General features: G+C 38.2%; 1 protein-coding gene across 1 annotated transcript in view; it reads right to left on the bottom strand.

Annotated features, from left to right (window-relative positions):
* Positions 1-8,370, bottom strand: part of LOC124143263 (rotatin-like) — a 71,263-nt gene extending 62,893 nt beyond the window's left edge. The window contains exons 1-4 of the mRNA XM_048380452.1: positions 8,216-8,370; positions 4,344-4,531; positions 3,682-3,868; positions 393-596 (exon numbers count right to left, since the gene is read on the bottom strand). Coding sequence (XP_048236409.1) covers positions 393-596; positions 3,682-3,868; positions 4,344-4,531; positions 8,216-8,267 — 631 coding nt within the window. The 5' untranslated portion in view covers positions 8,268-8,370. The remainder of the gene's footprint in view (positions 1-392; positions 597-3,681; positions 3,869-4,343; positions 4,532-8,215) is intronic.
* Between the last annotated feature and the right edge of the window lie 14,021 nt (positions 8,371-22,391).

The raw sequence follows: 22,391 nt of genomic DNA, 5'->3' as shown, positions 1-22,391 counted from the left end.
TGTGTGTTACACCTGATATGTTACACCTGATGTGTGTTACACCTGATGTGTGTTACACCTGATGTGTGTTACACCTGATATGTTACACCTGATGTGTGTTACACCTGATATGTTACACCTGATGTGTGTTACACCTGATGTGTGTTACACCTGATCTGTTACATGGATCTGTGTAACACCTATACAAATACTTGATTATTAACCGGCTGCATGTCATAGCTTTAATATTGCTTACAGCTGCATTAAATAACATTCCCTCACTCACTCAGTATGTGAGCTCCTACAACTGACAGGCTGAACTGGACACCATGTCTTACTAAGGATCCCTATGAAGACAACACAGATATATATATATACAGGCAGGTATGCATTGATCAACATCATCCACTAACCAGGTTCATATTTGGCTAGCGGTGGATCCATTTCCTCCTCCGGTAAACTTCTAAAATAACTAGTTGCAGGATCACCATAGCAACCAAGCCTCTCTGCATTTGGCAGGGATGTTGTCATGGAAACCTGACCAAATGATCTAGGAGTTGCTGACATTTGATTGGTCCGTGTGCTCTCATCAATGGTGGTTATGGTCTGGCTCAACCCTTCAAAGAAACATAGGACAGAATGAACTGAATGAACTGATGAGATTTTGCAAATTTTCAGACACATTTTGTCTTCCCACAGAGGAGACTTTATTTGATATTCAGTATTTGTGACTCAAATTATGTTGCAATTAATGTTACTAGATTATATAGATAGATTCCCCAATATTTTCGAACGTTAATCATTCAACTGTGAATATTTAAAATATTGGTTGATAAATTATGGTTAATGACTTGTTGTAGATCACCGAATACGATTTGATAATCAGGTATGTTGTGCAAAGCTCCACACAGTGATATAGGTATCAGTTATGCACAGTAAGAGATGGCTTTCAGTGACGCGAGTATGCTGTTTCGAATGACAACTTTTGAAGATTGAAGAAATAGAGGTTATCACGCAAGTGTGTTTGGGGATGGTAAATATCCTGCATTAGGAATAAACGTATTTAGCGAGCCTTGGCGAGCTAAATACATAGTGTTAATTCCTAATACAGGATATTTACCATCCCCAAACACACAAGCGTGATAACCTCTTTATCATATAATGTCATTCTTTAATTCTGCGCTTCAAAATCGCTTTCCCTCTCACAAACATTACCGAAACATTGCGAGTTTTCCTGGAATGCGCGCATTAATATTTATTACGTCACAGGGTAAGTGATGTGTCAGTCGGACAGTGACAGTAGCCAATATAGTTCCAACTGAAATCTGTTTCTTATACAGTGGCGAAGCAACATATTTGCAAAACAACAATTGTTTTTAATTGCCTTTCGCGGCAATCCATCGGTCTGTCCGCTAGAGTAACTGCCCTTTGCCAAAGGGAAACTACTCTAACCCTAGTCTATGAGACGTCACGGCCATGGTCAGACGTTGTTGACAGTCGGTATGTCCTGTCATAACGTTAAGAAGTGTAGTCAGATGTACACAGAGCGACAAAACGAAACAAGGTAACAATTCAAACATATTTCGGCCAAATCCAACTATTTCAATTTGTGGAGAAGGTTTCAAGCCGCAGAGGTCTACTAGTCATGGCTACTGATCCCGCTTGGCTAGGCCTCGTGCCCTCGCAAAATTGTTTCGAAATTTATATCTCCAAAGTTGCCAAAACTTATAAAATGCCTTAGCTACGTCACAGTTAGACACTGATTTTCAGTATATTAGACTGTTCTTTTGATAATGATAGCAATTATCTCTGTAGTTTATCCAAATTCCCGATGGTTAATTCTAACTCGATTGCCGAATGACGAGGGCGACGCCATGTATGTTTATAAACAGTGAAAGTAGTCCCTACTTGACCTTTGATATTTGCATCTCTATCCGCATATGACCCCAACTGATATCGTTTTTATCCGTTGGCTTTATCCTGCCGAGAAACCTACCCATTATATGATAAAGTTTTTTATTGACATTTTTAGGTACAGTAGATTAGGGTTCACTCAGGGAATTTTCTGACGTAGACCCTTCATGTGAAAATTTCAAATATTCCCGAGCTACACCCATACAGCACAATGTTAAAATGCCTCATTGTGTTTGAAAATGTGGGCCTAGAATTATCCCTGGTAGATAATTTTATTCAAGCAGTACGACTTTTTCAAATTTGTAGGTGAAAATGAGAGTGTCAATGTGGATAAAACTTTCAATCGCGCTGAATTAATGTTGATGCGATATCTATGACAACTATGCGAAAATATCGCAGAATCGCAGCCTAAGTCAATCCCTGCAGTCTATATGTTTCTGCCTCAAGATCTGCCTGAAAAAATGGTCTACATGCAATAAAAACGAAAAGGAAAAAACAAAATGTTTCTGACTGAAAATGAATATTGTACAAAACCTAGGCATTGTTTTCTAGCGTAGTTTGTTCACAGGACTGACGAGGAAAGTGGAGGATTATTAATGTCAATGTACATCCACAAATTAGTTATAAATTATTTACTCAACTAAACTAAACTATACTAAACAAAATGGTTAGGGATCATGAATATTTGGGGGGATATTTTTTGTTGTTGTGAAGATTGAGCACACAATTTCATAAAAATATCTAAAAAAATATACATGATTCCTAACTGTTTTGTTCAGTACATATGGACCACCAACTCTTCGATGGCTATGGTTCATGAACAGCCTAAATATTATATATATGCTACAAAAAGTTTAAATCAAAATTTTATTTTTGACATAGTCCACAACATTAACATACCAAGATCTACAGTTCATGCAAAAAAAATTAAACCAAATAATCAAAACAAGTCCTGTCTTACATGTTTAAAAAAGCATACATGTTCACATAGAATATACTACAAAGTGTTTCCCATTTACAAATTCCAATACACAAATCATGACCATTTCAACATTCAGAACAACTTTTATCATACTGATGGTGAAATTATTTCACGGCAAAGAGAATCATCTGATGGTGTCAAGAAATCTCGCACTCACCGTAGTTGTTATTGCTTTAAGTGTCCAAGAGGTCGCCTTCTGCCTCAGCAGTTTCGACTGACCTGTCCCTCTTTGGGGCTCATGTGTGAGAGTAGGGTACTCATATCTATTGAGAATTTTGATATTCCCAAAAATTATGTTTTTGTATCGATACGATTTCTATTTTCGGATATTGATATAATTTCAATTTTATCTTTGGCTGCTCTGTTTATATACGTCCCAGTAGTTGTCCATCTTTCAGAAATAGAGATAGTTTGGTCTTCACTATTGCATGTCATGGATTGAGGAGACGTATGACAGATCGCGGATCTAACTGCACTTTTTGTTTAAACCAAGCCCTGTGTGGGGCATGGTCATGACATTCCAGTAACAAGTGAGCAATGGATTCAGGTTGATTGCAAGATGGACAAACCTTGTCATAGTGTTTTTGTGACCAAGTCTGAGACGTGAGATGGCTATTTTAAATTTCCTTTCATTTGAGTTTGTGTATGGCTTTGGGGTGATCTTGTGTTGAATTTTGTATAACCATCTGCCGATCATACTCGTGCCTCTCTGGGCTTGCCATTTTTGGGCTGTAGAGGCTTTGATTTTGATTTTTTTATCTCTGGTTTAATAAAGGGAATAGGCTGTATCTCCGCTCTGCACTTACCAGTGTCAGCAGGCTTGTTATAGATGCACTCAGGAGCGTGAGCGCTGGCCTTGACCTCTGGGAGGCGCATGGTGTGCTCCAGAATCTGATCAATGACAGGTCGTAGACCGGGACTGGCATTTTCCCGGAACTGTGTGAGGAAGTCAACGCCCCCAATGTCCTGGAGGATCTCGGCAGCAGCTGAGTGCTGGCCAACAACACACAAGGATTTATCTAAGATTCTCAACTGTGCCTGAGGCTGACATTGTGGAAAAAAGTATTAAACTGTTCAAAATTTGGATGCTTTTTATGATTTTACTTTTAAAACATGGTAACCATTGCTTGTCTTGAGGGGCAAATAAATTGGAAACAGTGGGGATTCCAGGTTGGAATTAGTCCCTATCAACCAATGCTGGTCGAAAGTGATGACTTTATAGATTGGATGGTCAATTTGGTGACTCGACTGATGGCATGTCAACATGCATCGTGGTTAGGAAGTTGCTTATAATATCCATCACTGGACTTGATTATTTACAAGCCAACATCATACAGCTGGAATATTGCTGAGTGCAGTATCAAACAACAAACACATGTCGATATGGTTTATAAGCAATAATATGCATCACATTGTCTACAGAAATATCAAACTGAAAGAGAAAATTAATTGTTATCTGTAAATTTACCTGTGACAGCCTGCTGAGCAGCACAAGGACATCAGCTGCCTTTGGGCAGGAAGAGAAGTTGAACCATTCAAGCAGTCGGATAAACAGATGCCGCTCATTGATGAGATCTGCATCGCATATCAACTTATGCTCCAATTTTGATGAGATATTCTCCAGCGCTCTCACACGGATCTCTTCAAGATTGTGACCTTTACGTATCGAACAGAGAGAGATGATGTAGCTATAATATCAAGATAATACTCATCATATTCATGACTTTAAAAAGATAATGAGGTAAGCATAGCAAACAGCAATTTATCAGAGTAGCACTACCAAATTTTCAAGTAACCATGGTAATTACATAATGATACACATGAGGACATGCAAGGCGAGACCTTTCTTATAAACGCTTCCTGGATCCCTCAGTCCAAAATAATTGTAAAGTGGCAACAAATATCTGAACAGCATCTATACTTACTTAATTCTGACTTTCTATTACTATACTATTTTTAACTTCAAGACTGACAAGATAAGACTGACCGACTCGGCTAACATGCCAGCATATTCAGACAACTTCAGATGAAACAAAGAGTTGGTTTGGTTGGTTGGTTAATTTGTTGTTTAACGCCGCACTCAGCAATATTCCAGCTATATGACGGCGGTCTGTAAATAATCCAGTCTGGGCCAGACAATCCAGTGATTAATGTCATGAGCATCGATCCACGCACTTGGGATCGATGCTCATGGATCAACCAAGTCAGCGAGCCTGACCACCTGATCCCGTTAGTCGCCTTTTACGACAAACATAGTCGCCTTTTACGGCAAGCATGAGTTGCTGAAGACCTATTCTACCCCGGAATCTTCACAGGTCGAAACAAATAGGAAAGTTTATGACTGAAATCATTATATTGATGCAGCTACATGATACATAAATTAGAACAGAGCCAAAGAATAACAAAACACAATTCGCTGATAATGTATCAATATACATCATTCTAATATGCTACTTAGTTTCCATGTTTACCATAATCACCAACTCTACAAAGATTATTCATTGTCTCATGAATAACAAAATTATTTCATATCTTAGAAATACATTTGATGAGAAACCAACATACCAAAGGTACAGAAGATCTCCTTTATTCATTGAGGTGAAACTTAAGGTGAGTGAGTGAGTTTGGTTTTACGCCGCTTTTAGCAATATTCCAGCAATATCATGGTGGGGGACACCAGAAATGGGCTTCACACATTGTACCCATGTCGGGAATGGAACCCGGAGCTTCGGCGTGACGAGCGAATGCTTTAACCACTAGGCTACCCGACCACCCCTGAAACTTAAGGGTTAAGGATGTGCTAAACTAGCCTTTTGGGGTTTAAACCATAACAGCTATCGCTCTTGCTCTTCCTCTGCCATGGTCATCCAATGGTAAATAACTCAAGGCCATTTCATGCCCCAAGCCTATGATTCAAATCGTGGATGGGGTAGCAATTAAGATATGTACTGCATTCTGTTTGCAAAATTATGGTATAGTTAAAAGCTATGAAACATGAGGAGTATCGAGTGAGTGAGTGAGTTTGGTTTTACGCCGCTTTTAGCAATATTCCAGCAATATCACGGCGGGGGACACCAGAAATGGGCTTCACACATTGTACCCATGTTGGGAATCGAACCCGGGTCTTCAGCGTGACGGGCGAACGCTTTAACCAGAAGGCTACCCGACCGCCCCTGAGGAGTATTGGAAGGTTGGGGTTTTAGAATCAAAAAGTATTTGTTATTCAACAGATAATTTCTTTAGCCAGCATCTGACTTAGCTGATGACTATTAAGTCTGAACTGTCACCCAAAGGTATGATAACTGGTGATAATGTGACCTCATAGTTATAGGCAGGATGGAACATTTTTCTCTGAAAACATGTGCAGTAATAACTGATGTAGTCCAGGAATCCAAAATTGTGAAAATATTTTCCTCCCAAATTCTATAAGTCAGGGGTACCTTCTGCTTTGTATACTGTATGCCTAATCACTCCTTTATCAAAATTGTCATTACATCCCAATTTTGCGTTTGAGACAACCCCTACCTTCTTCGTTATATTTACCAAGATTAATTGTTTTGATCTGTTTGTTTCCCTGAATTCCATGCTGAAGGGATATGATGTAAAACATTTTTGCGGAAGACAAACACGTTTTTATTGCAATTGTAGGGATTGTGTATGGGCTGGTCATGTGGTTCATTCTGATTTGCTTTATAGATGGGGTATATAAAGTAGAATTGATTTGAAGGCTTATACAGGGGAGGGGGGGGGGGGGGGGGGTGGCGCCTTATAGATGGCAATATACAGTATCACACCATAAACTTGTTAAACTCGTGCTTGACAACGGTATAAGGATCTATACCGAAAAGTCGCCTTTACAGTATTAACAAAGTTGTTATCCATAAATTGTGTCTAATTTGTCATCCGTCAACTTCTAAGTAATGCCTATCATAGGCTTGTTGGTATGAAAGCCCAAAAGTTTGGGCAGTTCCTTACTACACTCTATCTAAACTAATAAATGGTTTAACTTGATCTCTCTCAAGTGTAAAGAAGTTGTATACATTTCCTTCTACAGAATCCATGTCATGTACCATGGCTACAGCTATGTATGCATAATGCAACATGTATCTTGGGAGCAGTGTTGACAAAACAAATGCAGCAGCATTTTGTAATTTCTAAGATGCACATCTAGAATGACCTTCAGTGGACTTTCTATTTGTGGATTAGATTAGGGCTGGGACGGGTCCAAATTTACTACCCGGGTACCCACCCCGCTATTACCCGACCCTACCCGGGTACCCACTCTAGGCCTCATGAGATGTCTCAAAATGTCTGATTGGGAACATTTTTAGCATAGCCCTGGCAACACATATTTAGATACATTTATTAAACAATTTGGTCATTTAGCTGAAGCTGATTTAAGTTATATCTTTATTCAACCATATGAAAAATCAGAAGGAATGGGTGCATAGTCAGAAAGACTAATGAGAACATTAGTGGCTTGCCGTGTAACCATAGAGTTCAAGATACTTTTTGTCATTAAACAATATATCACGTGACAAACCACGGGTCTGGGTAGTCCTGTGGGTACCCGGGTCCTCCTCAGTACCCACCCGACCCGGGTACCCGAGTTACCCGTCCCAGCCCTAGATTAGATGTCTTTCATTATTATTATTATAAAGGAGTCGCATGCAATGCACATATTTCTCCTCATTGGACTAAGAATACATCTGTCCCTGCTGTTTTCATTCGAATTATTCTCCTGTAAAATTGTCGTTAGGACACCTTGTGACTAAAATGCTTCAACCACAGGTAGGTAGGTCAGTAGTTACTTGATATAGCAACAGTCTGTGAAACATTCTATCTCATTTTATAAATGCAATTTTTGAAAAATGTTAATATCATTACAATCATAGGTTTTGATTTCTAGATCATAATTATGAATGAAAGTTGTTTTTTAACTCAGCAAATATCTGTCGGCAGACTTTTGTAATCATGGTAAAGGGACTGCAATATTCTCGCGGTTGTCCACTGCTTGTTTGTCATGTGACTTTACCAATATGTGACTTTCTAGATTTTTGCATAAAACAACCTTTTCGGATTTTTCAAGTCCCTCCTTACACATCGTTTTTGTGCCTATTCCTGAATGATTGTTTTTTTATGTTTGCGCTCAGTACTGTGTGCAATCACACCTCCCCGTACAACCACATTAGTATACACACTTACTAATCAACAAACCGGTGACGCAACCCGATTACAGACAGTAACGTAAACACTGATGTAATTATTGATTATGCGCCATTACATTCTACGAGTAACCAGATCGGTCTGACAGCAACAGTCAATAAATTGCACCCATACCAAGTTTTCGAAAGAGTCCATGGAAGTCAATGTCCTGTCTCAAAGTAGCCATTATTTCTCACAGAAATCATCGGCGATCAACGCGTGATCGTGTACAAACATCACCGATCCGTGTCTAAACATGTTTTGAAAGATCCGCCATTATCAAAACATTGATTTTCGTATACTCCGCAGGGAGAGTTTTCGAAGGGAAGTAACTCTGTATTTCTGTATTTCCAGAGACATTTTACGTCTGACTCGAAAGTCCGCAGACAAAACATAAGGAAACATACTTTCTAATATATTTATATGTCCAGAAAGCACAAAAGTGAGTGCGAATTAATCAAAGCGTTTCCGCTTTCTTTGAAAGAAAACAATGTGCTCAAAATTAAGCCTTTTTCCCTCTAGATCTATATTGTCAGCATAGTTTCTATCAGAAGTGTTTGGTCCATATTTGGTCCGACTTGGGCAGGGCTCTCAAAATCAACTTTAAACACACGCCCGTCGAGTTTCAAGACCTTATCAAAAAAATTTCGATTTCGGCTTACGTACGCATTCTGGCAAGTCATGGCTTGACAGAACGGAGCCCCTAAGGCCTGGAGAAAATCGGGAAAAATCCAAAGTTGATCCGCCAACGTGGTCGGAGGGCCCAGGCCGACCCGCCTGTCGAGTTTCAAGACCTTATCACATTTTCTTCGATTTCGGTTACGTAAGCATTCCCTGCATCTTCAATGACTTTCCCCTTATTGTTTGTACTTGCACTTCACATAGAGGGTTATAGCTCATTTAAATAGCACATGATGATGCAGGGCTCAAGAAGCTGACTATATAGATTCAGAAGATCAAACTGTCGCGAGATATACAGAGAGCACAAAGTAAATGCAAGGTGCAATGTAAGGTGGATACCAACGGCTTGAAGATTAGTATTTAAATGAACAGCACTATGAATGATGGCCACACTGACTAAACTAGTAGAGCCTCCCAGAAGAGAGTGAGTTAGTATGGTTTTACGCCGCTTTTAGCAATAGTCCAGCAAAATCACGGCGGGGACACCACACATTGTACCCATGTCGGGAATCGAACCTGGGTCTTCGGCGTAACGCAGGCTTGAACTACTAGGCTACCCGACCACCCCTCTTCCGGGAGAGAACATGAATGCAGACAGTTGTACTGCTATAGTTCAAATGTGTCTGTGTGTTAAAGATACCGCTGGAGGCTTATAATCTTGCATTATTAAGTGAAAAAATTGTCCTAAGACATCTGCAATTCCACTCAATTAAATGTGTGTTTCTCATTAAGTCGGAGAAAAAGGGGATCGACTCCTGTCTTTCTTTTTGGGAGAGTGGCCACTTGTACGACCACTTGTGTTCGTGTGAGGGGATACTTTCTGACAATTTAAATAACAAATAGGTCGTGGGATGTACAGGTCCACAAGCATAGAGAAATAACTAACTTTAATGGAACATGGTAGAGCAGTTGTGTTGAAAGTCAACAAGTATGTGTTTGAGGGAAACCATCTTTGCAATATATGAAACGTTGGCTTGAATGACACCTTGACTCCGAAGTTCTTACACAGTTTGTTCTGCGGCTTCTTCACATAACCAACGATCATGGTCTTCGATTATGCCTTTGCTGAAATTAAGGGTTTTGTGTGCAGAACAACCAATTCAGTTGATGTCATTAAATTAAAGGCTTGTGATTTCCTAGTACATTTAATCACAAGAGCGCCAGATATATATTGCATGATTGATTATACGTCTATATAAATACGTCTCTGCATAATTTATAACGGGCTTGTTTATAAGTTTGTTTATTTGTTGTTTAACGCCGCACTCAGCAATATTCCAGCTATATGACGGCGGTCTGTAAATAACCGAGTCTGGACCAGAAAATCCAGTGACTGACATCACGAGCATCGGTCAACGCAATTGGGATCGATGACACAAAATATGTTGAGCCCACTAGTTCATATGGGATTCAAGCCCACTGCCCTGTGAACAAGGTGACCGGAAAGATGGTAGCTCGGCATCAACGAAAGACATCTGGTACTTATTTATTATTGAATAAAACGGATACACTATTGTCTTCCATTTGGCCAAGAACTTTCCCTTAAGCTTCAGATATCACGGCGAACTGATATCTTTCAATAATTGCCAAACAGTCATTTCCCTTCCACTGATTCGCCCACATGAACTAGAAATAAAAGAGACCAGTGAAGCGTCTCATCTGTTTGGTATTGAACTGTAATAGTAGGATCTCAATACTGTTGAAAGGCTAAGACACACATGTTATGAAAATCTTTGATTCTGCTTGTGAGCAGGTTATACTGGTTTGCTGATACGGACACGTGGGAATGAAGCCTTGGAAATGCATAAATAGGGAGCTCTGGACCGAGACTGTTCGCTCATCGTGAACCTGCTAGATCGCACGGAGCTCTGGAGGGAGACAGAGGCCTAATACTCTATACCAGGTACGTATGCGTGTTTGTGTCAGCACCTTAAAACTATTCATGGTGACATGGCCATCTACGAATGCAGTACCGACGTTTATTATACGAACTTTCTGGGCAAAGGTGTCGTTTGTTGCCGTAAGGCTACAAACACTTAGTTATTTGTGTAAATTGTGTGAGTGGCACATATAAGTTCTCAAATAATTCATCATATATATCTGGCTGGTCCCTGACTTCATTTAAAATATTTCTCGCGGTCTAATTGAATGATGCTTAAAAAACTAGACTGAATAAAATATAAAAAAAACAACAACTTGTTCACCCATATGCTGGATATCATAACAATAAAATGTTTGCATACAGATACAAGTAAACAGTGTTTATTCCGTGTGTGTGCCTACATCTTGCTAAGGTCGATTAACGTTCTATATTCGAAGGGGGGTGAAGTTTTGTAAAATTATTGTCACCCGGAGAAATCGTAAGTCCATGTCTGCCTACTACTATTTTTAACGTAGACTATGTGTAATTTTAATTGTGGCTGCGTACAATCGCCAGCTACTGGAGCGATGGTAAAAATCTCGCTGGGGTCCATGCAGGTAGCAAAGGTACTGTAAGTCCCCATCGTCCCTAGTATGGTGATCTACCTTCAGTTGCTGGCGATCTATAGCCCTTTTATATTTTGTATTGTTAGATATAGTGATATCTTTTTATGGTTGTACTGCTGGCTTTAAATATTAATCTGTGATATCGTAGTTATTTTTCTGTCCATTTTAGTCTAAATATATGTATGATTAATGTGACGTAAAATATTAACTCACTCACTAACGGGATACAAATTAAATATTAACTTTTACAGTACATCTTTGCAGTGATATCCCCGAACGGTCTTGATTCGTCGCTTGGCCCACGGACATATACAATAAGAGAAGGCTGCTTATCCTTTCTATATACGTCTTTGCTTGGCCTAAACTCGATAAGCTCAATTGTTCGTTTGCATGAATCTGAAAATGTTTGGAATTATGGTGCTGTTGACAAAGTTATAAATAAGGACAAAGCTGAAATTGATTGTAATGTAGAGGTTCATATGAAAAATGAAGATATTCATAACAACTGTGTTAAAAACAATTGGTACTGATGTTATCAATATTGACAATGAACATGTTTTTCCTGGTGATAAAGTAGTTACAAATTTAGACAGCGATGCTTGTAATGATCATGTTTATTCTGACAATATTGTTGAAACTGTAGCTGATAATACAAACAACATAAATGTTCGTGATAAAACTATTAGTGATGTAACTGTTAATACAAAGAGGATGGTGTTTGGTGATAACTCAGAGAATGTTCTAAATGATGACAATGTTCCCCAAAATGTTTCTGACGATATTGTATCATATCATATTACAATAATAATAGACATGACGATGACGATGGTGATGATGATGATGATGATGATGATGGTGGTGGTGATGATCACGATGGCTACCATGCATCTCCCACTCTTACATGGCTGTCTTTGAATGTTTGTGGGCTTAGGAAAAAACTGAGAAATGTGATGTTGTTGGCCTACAAGAAACAAAAACAGATTCCCTTGATAAATTCGACATAAATAATTTTACAATGTACCTGAAGCACAGACCTAAACCAGCGAGGAAATCAGGTGGCATTGGTATTGCTGTAAGAAATAAATATAGAGATTTCATTTCCATTATTGAAGATACTAACGTGTACATTGTATGGATTAAAATTTGCAGGTCATTTCTAAATATTGATCAAGACATGTACTTTGTGTGTGTACATACCACCTGAAGGTTCTAAACATGTGCATGGTGATGTATTTAATGAATTAGAAAATTCTATGTTGAACTACCTCTCAGTTAGTGATTATGTTACTGTGTTTGGTCATTTTAATGCACGAACAAGGAACATGTGTGATTTTTGTACATTTGATCAACATATTATTGATGAACTAGATATGGATTTGAGTGAACTTATAAATGAATTTAAACCTGAATTAGTATTAGATGAACAAGGCTTACCTCATGACAGAAGTACACAAGACATGGGTAGAATGAATAACTTTGGTGTTAAACTCATTGAAACATGCAAGAGCTTTAACCTATTTATATGGTCGTCTGGAAAAAAACACACACAATATTTGAACTGTATTGCCGTAAATAATCTAGCCTGCTGCCTAGGTAACTTAAACATGTATGTTTGATCTTCATATGCCAGGGTATATGGCCAGAAAAGCAAATAAAGTTGTGTCTTATGACCTCTACTATCCCTGCTGACGCCATCATAATGTTCTATTTCAGTCTGCCACACCAAGCCTGAATAAGCGCTATGTATGTGTTGATAAACCACACTGACACACATACATTTTTTGTAGATATGAACCTTTCCAGTTAATTGTGGATACACTGGGCACACAATCATACATAACAAAAACCCGTGACCGATGAATTGGTGCCTTGATATGCAACAAGAAAGAATCTTGTTTATTTCCAGGCCATCCTGATCATCGTTTACTCCTACTTCATGCATGGTTAGGGGAAAGATCAAAGGCGCCGCCCAGCATTTATTAGGCAGCAAACATGGTTGTAAGTTTCGCTTTGAACCACCATCCCCACCCTGTCGGTAGGGTTTATGTAATCGGTGCGCACATAACTGTGTCCAGTCTACCGCGGGGGTTGATGCGGTGTCAGTGTCGAATGGTTTTGGGATAGTTGTGCAAATATTCGTTGTATATCGTATATTTTTGTTACTAACTATCTGTACTTGCCTTTTTACTATTTATTCATTATGTGATATCAATAATTCATTTATGGATAGCAAAGAATGAATCTATATAACAAATTTAGCAAATCGGTTTTTAGATATCAATAACTGAATTTATTATCAAATAATTACTATTTATTCATTATGTGATATCAATAATTCATTTATGGATACTAAAGAATGAATTTATATCACAAATTTAGCAAATCGGTTTTTAGATATCAATAACTGAATTTATTATCAAATAATTACTATTTATTCATTATGTGATATCAATAATTCATTTATGGATACCAAAGAATGATTTATATCACAAATTGGATTTGATTTTTATCATGAAATGTTTATTAATATAGCAAATCGGTTTTTAGATATCAATAACTGAATTTATTATCAATTAATTTTTGTTACCTAAAAAATCTAATATGGTATTGTATCTATAGCCTTCGTCTCCGTGAACCTTATGGCCATTTTTTAATAATTCGTGAAGATAAGTACAGTATCGTTACATTAACATATATAGTCACATTCAGATGATGTCTCTACATATTAGTAAGGGCAAGTTTCTTCCCTTTGTTTAATCATTTTTCCTCCTGGCTCTGAATGTGGAACACAGGCTTTAGGGTTACATATGTATGATTGTATTTTAATGCGATTTGAATATTATTATTTACTATCGTACTTACTTCATGTCTTAAATGAGACTTCATGTTTTACTTTGACATGTCACCACAAATTACAATTATTGCTTGTAAGCTGAACACAATTGACAAATACTCTAAAAGATATGACTAGTAAACCATTAATTTACGTTGAAAAAATATATCGTAAATGCCAAAATGATGTATCTAGGATCAAGTAGAAGATATACTGACAGTAGCTCTGGGATTTATTCAACAAGCCCGTGAAAACAACACTCGATGTTTACCTCTCATGGCGGCCATTATGCAACGGCCATCTTATACACAACCCCGCGCTCACGTCTACAGGTCTCTTCCTGTGCTGTGGTAATTAGTAGAACACACTCCCCAAAGTGTATCCTCCATGATATAACCTACTCTCATTAATTAAATGCTGCCCTTTCCCAGCGTCACGGCTATCGAGCTGAGACAAAGAGACCAAACCATCATAAAGCAATTATGGTCCAATAAAAACAATACTCCGCCAAACCTCATAAACATGATCACTGAAAGTCGAACTAATGTCAAATCACAAAAAAGCATTTGAATAGCAATAACATTTAACAGGATCATGTATTCTCATAACACCATCGCAAAACATCATGTAGAAGCCATAACAGTACTCATATCACATCTAAAAATGAGACATCTGCAAGTACATATAATAAAATGTGTATTAACATTTTTCGTCAGGAAATAATAAAGATATCTCCTTGTTACCATCTCCAAGTTCAGCTAAACACGGGTCCTCCTTTGGTCAAAAGTTTGTTCCCCCTGTAATGAGTGTGTCACGCGTTGCACACGAGTGACGAACGGGGTGCACACCCGTGTTCAACGCGTTGCGGACGGGTTCCACACGAGTGACCAACGGGGTGCACACGGGTTGCGTAACGCGTTGCCCATGCGTGTAAGGAGAATGAACTTCCAGGCAGTAGTGTACCTTTGACCGAGACTGGCAACAGCATTGAGGGTTTCTCGACAAATGGGTTTCCAGAATTAAAGTGGCGCGTGTTAGGTTTATAGTTGTTCCCGCTGAAAAGGCCCCAAATAACATAACCATTATATAAAAGTATCACTGAATTAATTTTTAGATCAAAGAACTTATACTCTCTTGAAACCTAATGAAAAATCTGTGGGCGATCAAAATATTCCGTTTGTATCCACCTTCAATCCTAAGGGACAACCTCCCAATTCTACAGAAAAGTGATAAAATGAAACAAGGCCAGGCAATCAAAAAATCTCAAGCAAATTCTTTGTCCATCCAAATATTCTTGTACAGGGAGTGTATCATGTGTAAGTAGCTGTAACACACCAAGATGCGGCACGTGTAACATCATTAGTGAAGGACCTACTTTCCTTTTTGCAAATGGCAAGAGTTTCATTGTGAAAGCCGACATGAACTGTCGCAGCAAAGATGTGGTGTATGTTATGAGATGTTCAGGATGCGGCGAAAACTATATCGGTGAAACCGGCATTGAATTAAATGATAGAGTCTCTGTACACAAACAGCAGATTCGAGACCCTAATGTTCCATGCTTAAGTGTCAGCAACACATTGATGATTGCGGAAATGGGAAATTTAGTATTTTCCGTTTTATAAATTGTATACCAGTAACAAGCAGCAGAGACTGGAAAAAGAACAAATGTTTATGCAATGTGAGAACAGTTGAAAACATTGAGAGGATCCAAGATAAAATGAGCACCTGTAACTGCCATGGTTATGGCAAATCAATCGGATCCATGTTCCAGAAAAGGAAAACCTGTGGTGGCAAAAGTATCTGAAGACAGGGTCTGCAGTACTTCCCATCAATTAACTTGCATTGATAAAATATACAACACAAATTAAAATTCATATATGATCTTTTATTCAAAAGACTTGTCATGAATCCAAGGATTATTACTGTTAACAACTAAACAGGTAAATGAAGTACAACAAATATCTCATAAGGAAGAGAATTTATGGATGTCAACTTCTTAATTATGAGGAACACCACCATCCTTAAATTCTCTTCCTTATGTGTATCACTTCTAAATACCATCCAAAGACTTACATATGTCATAAGTTCAAAGCTTTAATCAACAGAATTACCTTTTGACATCATGACCGATACTTAATAAGAATAAATAATTCTTTTATTGCTCCAGAAACCACATGCCTATAGGAAATAACACTAAATTATATATATTTCATTTCAAAATCACATGTGAAGTGACACGTATTACTTATGCATGAAACATCATACTCGTACATTTAAATGCAAATATCAGGTAGCTGGACACCTGGAGTTCAGTAGCTATTTAAACATACATCCCAAGTATGGTATGAACATGACCTTTCCTCAAATAATAAAAATACACACAAGTAGGGATTCAGACTAGTTCCTTTTCTAGGATACTGACTGATTGTCATCCATAATGTCCTTAAGTTGTTCTAAAATTTGTTAAAGTCATATCAAAAGATAAAAACCCCACTTGAAAATGTCCTGAAGCCAGCAAAATCACTGTGAAGTAAATGTGCAGCTCATTCTCAACATAATCATAAACAAACCTTGAACAATATGTAATTAACCAACATCCTTAATAAACACTAGCTCTTGGTCAATTACCAAATATTGACTATCTTCTCAAATCAAGGTAAAGAATTACATTTTGGGTTAAATATATTTCAATATTCACAGTTATATGTGACATGTATTAAGAATTATATAATTTATTCTGTATCAGAATTGATCAGGCAATCTAGATAATGCCTGATTAGGGTGTGACAAAGAGATACTGCCTTTGTTTTCACAAATTCTTCGTATCTTGAAATAAGTATCATGTGTTATGATACTGGCAATCACTTTCAACACTTTTTTAAAAGTCGCTATATAAGTGCAATAATCTTGGACGAGACGTTAAACCCCATTTCACCTCACCTCACCTTTAAAAATATATTATTTAAAAATAATTTTTTGATAATATTATGTCCTATATAAAGAGCCAACAAGCTAAGTTTTATACCAGGTGGATTTGTACCATCAAACATTTAGTGTTTGTTAGTCAGTGCAATTAAATCATATTAATCTTACTTTTACACTGCATCAATTAAATAACTGGTTGGAATAATGATTAATTATTTGATTAGATTATAATTTATAACATAACTTGACCATGTTACTCTGAGTTCATAAAAAAAACTTATTATTTCCAGTAAATTAATTAAAATGACTTGACACTTATAATCGTTTTTAACAGTTATATTGTTTCACTAAAATGTATATCAGTAAGCTTACACTACAAGTGAATAGCTTATGTTGCAAACAATTCTAAACCAATAATTTTCTTATATTAACTAAGATTTGTTTATTTCAATCTGTTAACTTTCTAACCTTGAAGGTATGATTCCATTTCACAAGAGTAGGATCAGGTAATTCATTACTGCATGGGTCCTGTCTCTTCACAGAAATGCTGAAATAGTCAAAGCATGATTTAATGGAAACTTATATGAGTAAAATTTAAATATTTTGTGGCACGAAAAACATTGACAATGATTATATTTATATGTTTAACAAATTATTACTGCTACAGTAATTTGCAATATTATGCTCGAGTAATTTGCAATATTATGCTCAAATACTTTGCAATTTTAATAGATATGCTTTTTGTGATTTTGAAACTAAATCTTAACTAAAAATCTGTAACAAAATAAATCATATCTAAGAGAGAGGAATACAATTTCCACTAGATTGTACTTCAAAGTAAATAATAGTAGATATCGTTCTGCGCAAACTGAAATCAAATCACTGCCATATTTGTTAACTGTGTATTGCGGACGTCTCGAGTGTCATATTTCAGCAATATGACATGCCAACTCAATGCCCAATGTTGCCAAAATACATAATTCAAAAATGATTTTGTAGTTACAAGCATTATCCTTGTTTATAACATGCGTAAAATCATAACTTGCTTCTTGTTGTCATTTACCCGTATTGAGTATGCATATGTGCAAAAGTGCGAAAATTCGTGCAAATTGCCACCTTCGAGCAGACGTGGTTCCCGTGGAAGATGATGGCAAAATTTAACTGATGGTGAAGCCTACCGCACATCTTGATCAGCCTCAAACATTTTTCTCCCGACCCTGTGGGTTTGGGTAAAGGTAGACATCTTATCAGAGCGATACATAATAAATATCGTGAGTGAAAATAGCACAAACTGAAGCCACATCGCTTCTCGGTATTGTTTAACCCCGGAAGTAAGTCTGACAAATCCGCAAAGCGCGCCCGGACTTCTGATTGGCACATACCGACGCATGCGCCAATTTTGATTCTTCCATGACATTGATGAAAGCTTGATTCTGATTGGTTAATAAGAGGTTTCCTTTTCGTTGCGGAAACCCCTTTCAAATATATTAAGCCTTTTCACAAAAAAGGTGCGTATGGATACATAGATAGCCTACATATCGATTAATAGAAAATGACTGTCGATCGATCACCCCATATATGAACTGTAAAACGTCTCTATTTCCTCTAATACACGTTGGGTCTCTAATACCAGCCAGGTCTCTAATACACGCCGAGCTTTCGCGAAATTAACAGACGGCATAGCGTCAAATAGAGGAAATATGGTAGTTTGGTATTGAATGTTTTGGTTGTTGTCTAGGCCACAACCCTGACTGCTTCGATGATGACATTAAAAGATTCAACAAAGGCATATCTTTTGCATATAGATGAAATGTTTATGAAACTGTTGGGGAAAAGTTCTATGTTGACCAGAATCGGAACAATTTAAGCTATTAGCACATTGAAACAACCGACAACGAAAGACAAATATAACATAATAAAAATTGTTTGTAAAAACTTTATTCCCCACAACCTGTTGTTTACAAACCTTTTTGTGATCGATATTCTTCGCTCACTCCGTCAACCACCATCGTAAGGATTTGGCATAAGAGGATTTGAAATTCCATCACTCAGAAAACACTTGTCCATTCGAAAATCCACGAAAACAATGTCCCTACATCATTGAAGTCAAACTTAATGAAACTCATTTCAGAACACGCACAATTAAGAAAATCATACACGACCCACTATGTCTCGGCCACGAACGTCTCATTCCATTCATATGCTGGCGGCACTCGTGAAGAGCAACCTCCTCGTGGTGAGTGCTGGGTAGCGCTAATAGCTCTTCCCCCGTGTGGAACCGGGGTAGAATATTTCCACAGCACCCCATTGCTGGTCGTAAGAGGCGACCAAAGTGGGCAGCCCGTTTGCCGTGGGTTGCGTCCCTGTGTCGGCGGAGGACGGGAGTCTGGTAGTTGAGGGCACTGGTTCCTGGAACTGTGTTCCTTTGCCCAACAAACTACTTCGACCCTTACTTCGCCTAGACGGGTGGTAAGATGGGCCCGGTCTTATCAATAGGCTGGTCATGCCAGGCCCTGTGTGTAATATTGTATATGCACACCTGTGTTGTATTATAATGTATATTTTGGTCTTGGCCGTGCATTACTTGTATGAATTCTCAATTTTGGATTGAATAAATTGCCTAGAGTCTTACGCCAGAAGGCGGTGGCTCATGGGCCAATCTGGTGATGTTGACCTCTGTATTCTGTATCTCTCCAGTTTCTTGTCATGGACTGAACCTGCCTGGCACTACATCTGGTAGATAAATATAGCTATTCAAGTCATATTTGCTGGAGTATAACATCCCTGTATCCCTGGTGTTTGCATACTGGATATCCGCTGCAATATAACACTGTCCTTGTTGACACTCGATGGTGGGTGGGGAGCAGGGATGCTGAAACTTATACTTACAACATGTCTCTAAATCTGCACTCTGGTTCTTCAAATACAAACAAGCGTAGGCATACAGATTCTGTCTCGTCTGATGAAGATGTCTCTCCACAAGTGGCCGATTCTTGGCCTAGGTTCATCGTCATTTCATCCGCTGATGGCTCTCCTTTAAAGCTCAATCCTTTTGTCATCTCCAAGGGAATCCAAAGTACCTGTGGGGAAGTCAAGAATGTCACACGTCTTCGTTCTGGCTCAATCCTTGTTGAATGTACACAGAGACAACAATCCGTTAATCTGCTGGGGTCTCCAGCAGTTTGTGAACACAAAGGTTGTTGTCTCAGTGCACAAGACACTGAATTCTTGCAGAAAGATTGTGGGAGATAGCGCTCGCTGTCTGTCAGACATGGCAGAAGAGGACCGCAGTTAAGCGTTCTACCAGGAAAACACAGGAAGGAACTATTGTTAACACCCAGACTTATCTGTTCACTTTTTCAATGTCCACTATTCCAAAATCCATTAAAGCTGGCTACTTTAACATCGGAGTTGAGGTTTATATCCCAAATCCACTCCGGTGTTACAAGTGTCAAAAGTTCGGCCATGGAGCTAAATTTTGTACTGCTAAGGCAAGATGTTTCCGTTGCAGTGGAACTCATGAGAGTTCAGACTGCACAAATGAAATCAAATGTGCCAACTGCAACGGAAAGCACTTGTCCTCATCCAAATCTTGTCCTGTATTTGAGCAGGAAACTAAAATCTTGAAACTGAAATGTACAAACAACATTTCCTACACAGATGCAAAAAATTACTCCTTCCATCGCAAACTTCTACCAGAACTTATTCAGCTGCTGTGTCCTCTCCTACTCCAGCTGTCACATTTTCAACGTCCTCCACACAAACTGATATCTCGTGGATACAGGATACACAAATTACTATTGGGGGAGACCAGTAAGACATCTCGAAATGACCCATCCAAAGCAACATCAGCTTCTCAAACAGAGACTCTCTCATCAGAACCTACTACAACTATTCGTTCAGAACCAGACACCGTAATTGAAACTGTTCAGGGCAAAGCCCAAATATCAAGGATGAACAAAAAACAATCGAAGAAGAAAGGCAAGCCAATCCAGCATTTGGAGGTGCCTTCTCCTACAACAACTATTGAGGTTCAAAATCCTTTTGAACCTCTGGAGATGGAGGTCAGTCCCTCAGTCCCAGCTCATGTGAATGGACCTCCCTCCCGCTCACGATCTCCAGTTGAGCCGCCGTGAGTAGCTCTTCTCACATTATCCAATGGAATTGCAGAGGACTACGGAACAACTTAAATGATTTACAATTATTAATTCAGGATTATCAACCATCAGCACTGTGCTTACAAGAGACGTACTTAAAAAATACTGATTTAATTGACATCAGACAGTATGATTCGTATCATTTCTATTCACCTCCAGCTGCTAAAGCCACTGGAGGCTCTTCTGTCGTGGTGAGGCAGGGTATTATACACAGCCTTGTTCCTCTTAATACGCCACTTCAAGCTGTTGCTGTTCGGTTAACTTTAAACTTTGTTTTCACGTTATGTTCTCTTTATGTACCTCCATCTTTGACTCTTCAAATAATTGATCTTCAAGCCCTATATGACCAGCTCCCCAAGCCCTGTATCATCATCAGAGATCTCAATGGGCATAATCCACTTTGGGGTGGTACTGCTACAAACCATAAAGGGAAAATATTAGAAGACTTTCTTTCGAACAATGACTTATGTATTTTTAATGATAACTGTAAAACTTATTTACATCCCGGTACTGGCACATATTCATCTCTTGATTTATCACTCACAAACTCTGAACTATTAAATGAATTTGAATGGTCAGTCTACAACGACCTCTGTGGAAGTGACCATTTCCCGACTATTCTTCAAAACATAACTCCATCTGATGTTCCTCCAACATCAAGATGGAACTTCAGTAAAGCTGATTGGTCGTTGTTCGAATTACTCTGTGAAAACAAGTTACATCCTGGTCGTTTTATTGATGTTCCTGATTCAATACAAATGTTTTCTGATGAACTAAATCACATAGCTGATGAATGTATTCCTAAGTCCTCTGCTAATCCACACATCCGTAAACCATGGTTTAATGATACTTGCAAACAAGCTAGGAAGGCACGGAAGAAAGCTGAAAAGTATTTCCATCACCATCCTATGGTACATAATTTAAATAAATTCAAAATTGTAAATGCTAAAGCACGGCGTACGTTTAAGCAAAATAAATGCATGTCTTGGCAAGCTTATGTTTCAAAAATAAAATCACGTACGCCAATGTCGAAGGTATGGAACATGATTAAAAAAATCAAAGGTAAGGGATCTAAATCTGGTATCCACCATCTTCAAAATGGGAATGAATTATTAACTGATAACACAGATATTGCTAATAAACTGGGTGAAACTTTGGCTAAACATTCTTCCTCATCAAATAATGTACCTCAGTTCCAAAAATACCAAAAACAGCAGGAAAAGAAACC

The sequence above is a fragment of the Haliotis rufescens genome, unplaced genomic scaffold (assembly GCF_023055435.1).
Source record: "Haliotis rufescens isolate VD_foot unplaced genomic scaffold, xgHalRufe1.0.p SCAF_30, whole genome shotgun sequence".
Lineage (NCBI taxonomy): Eukaryota > Metazoa > Mollusca > Gastropoda > Lepetellida > Haliotidae > Haliotis > Haliotis rufescens.
Note: the sequence above shows the minus strand (reverse complement) of the source record. Positions and strands in the feature narration are given on the sequence as shown.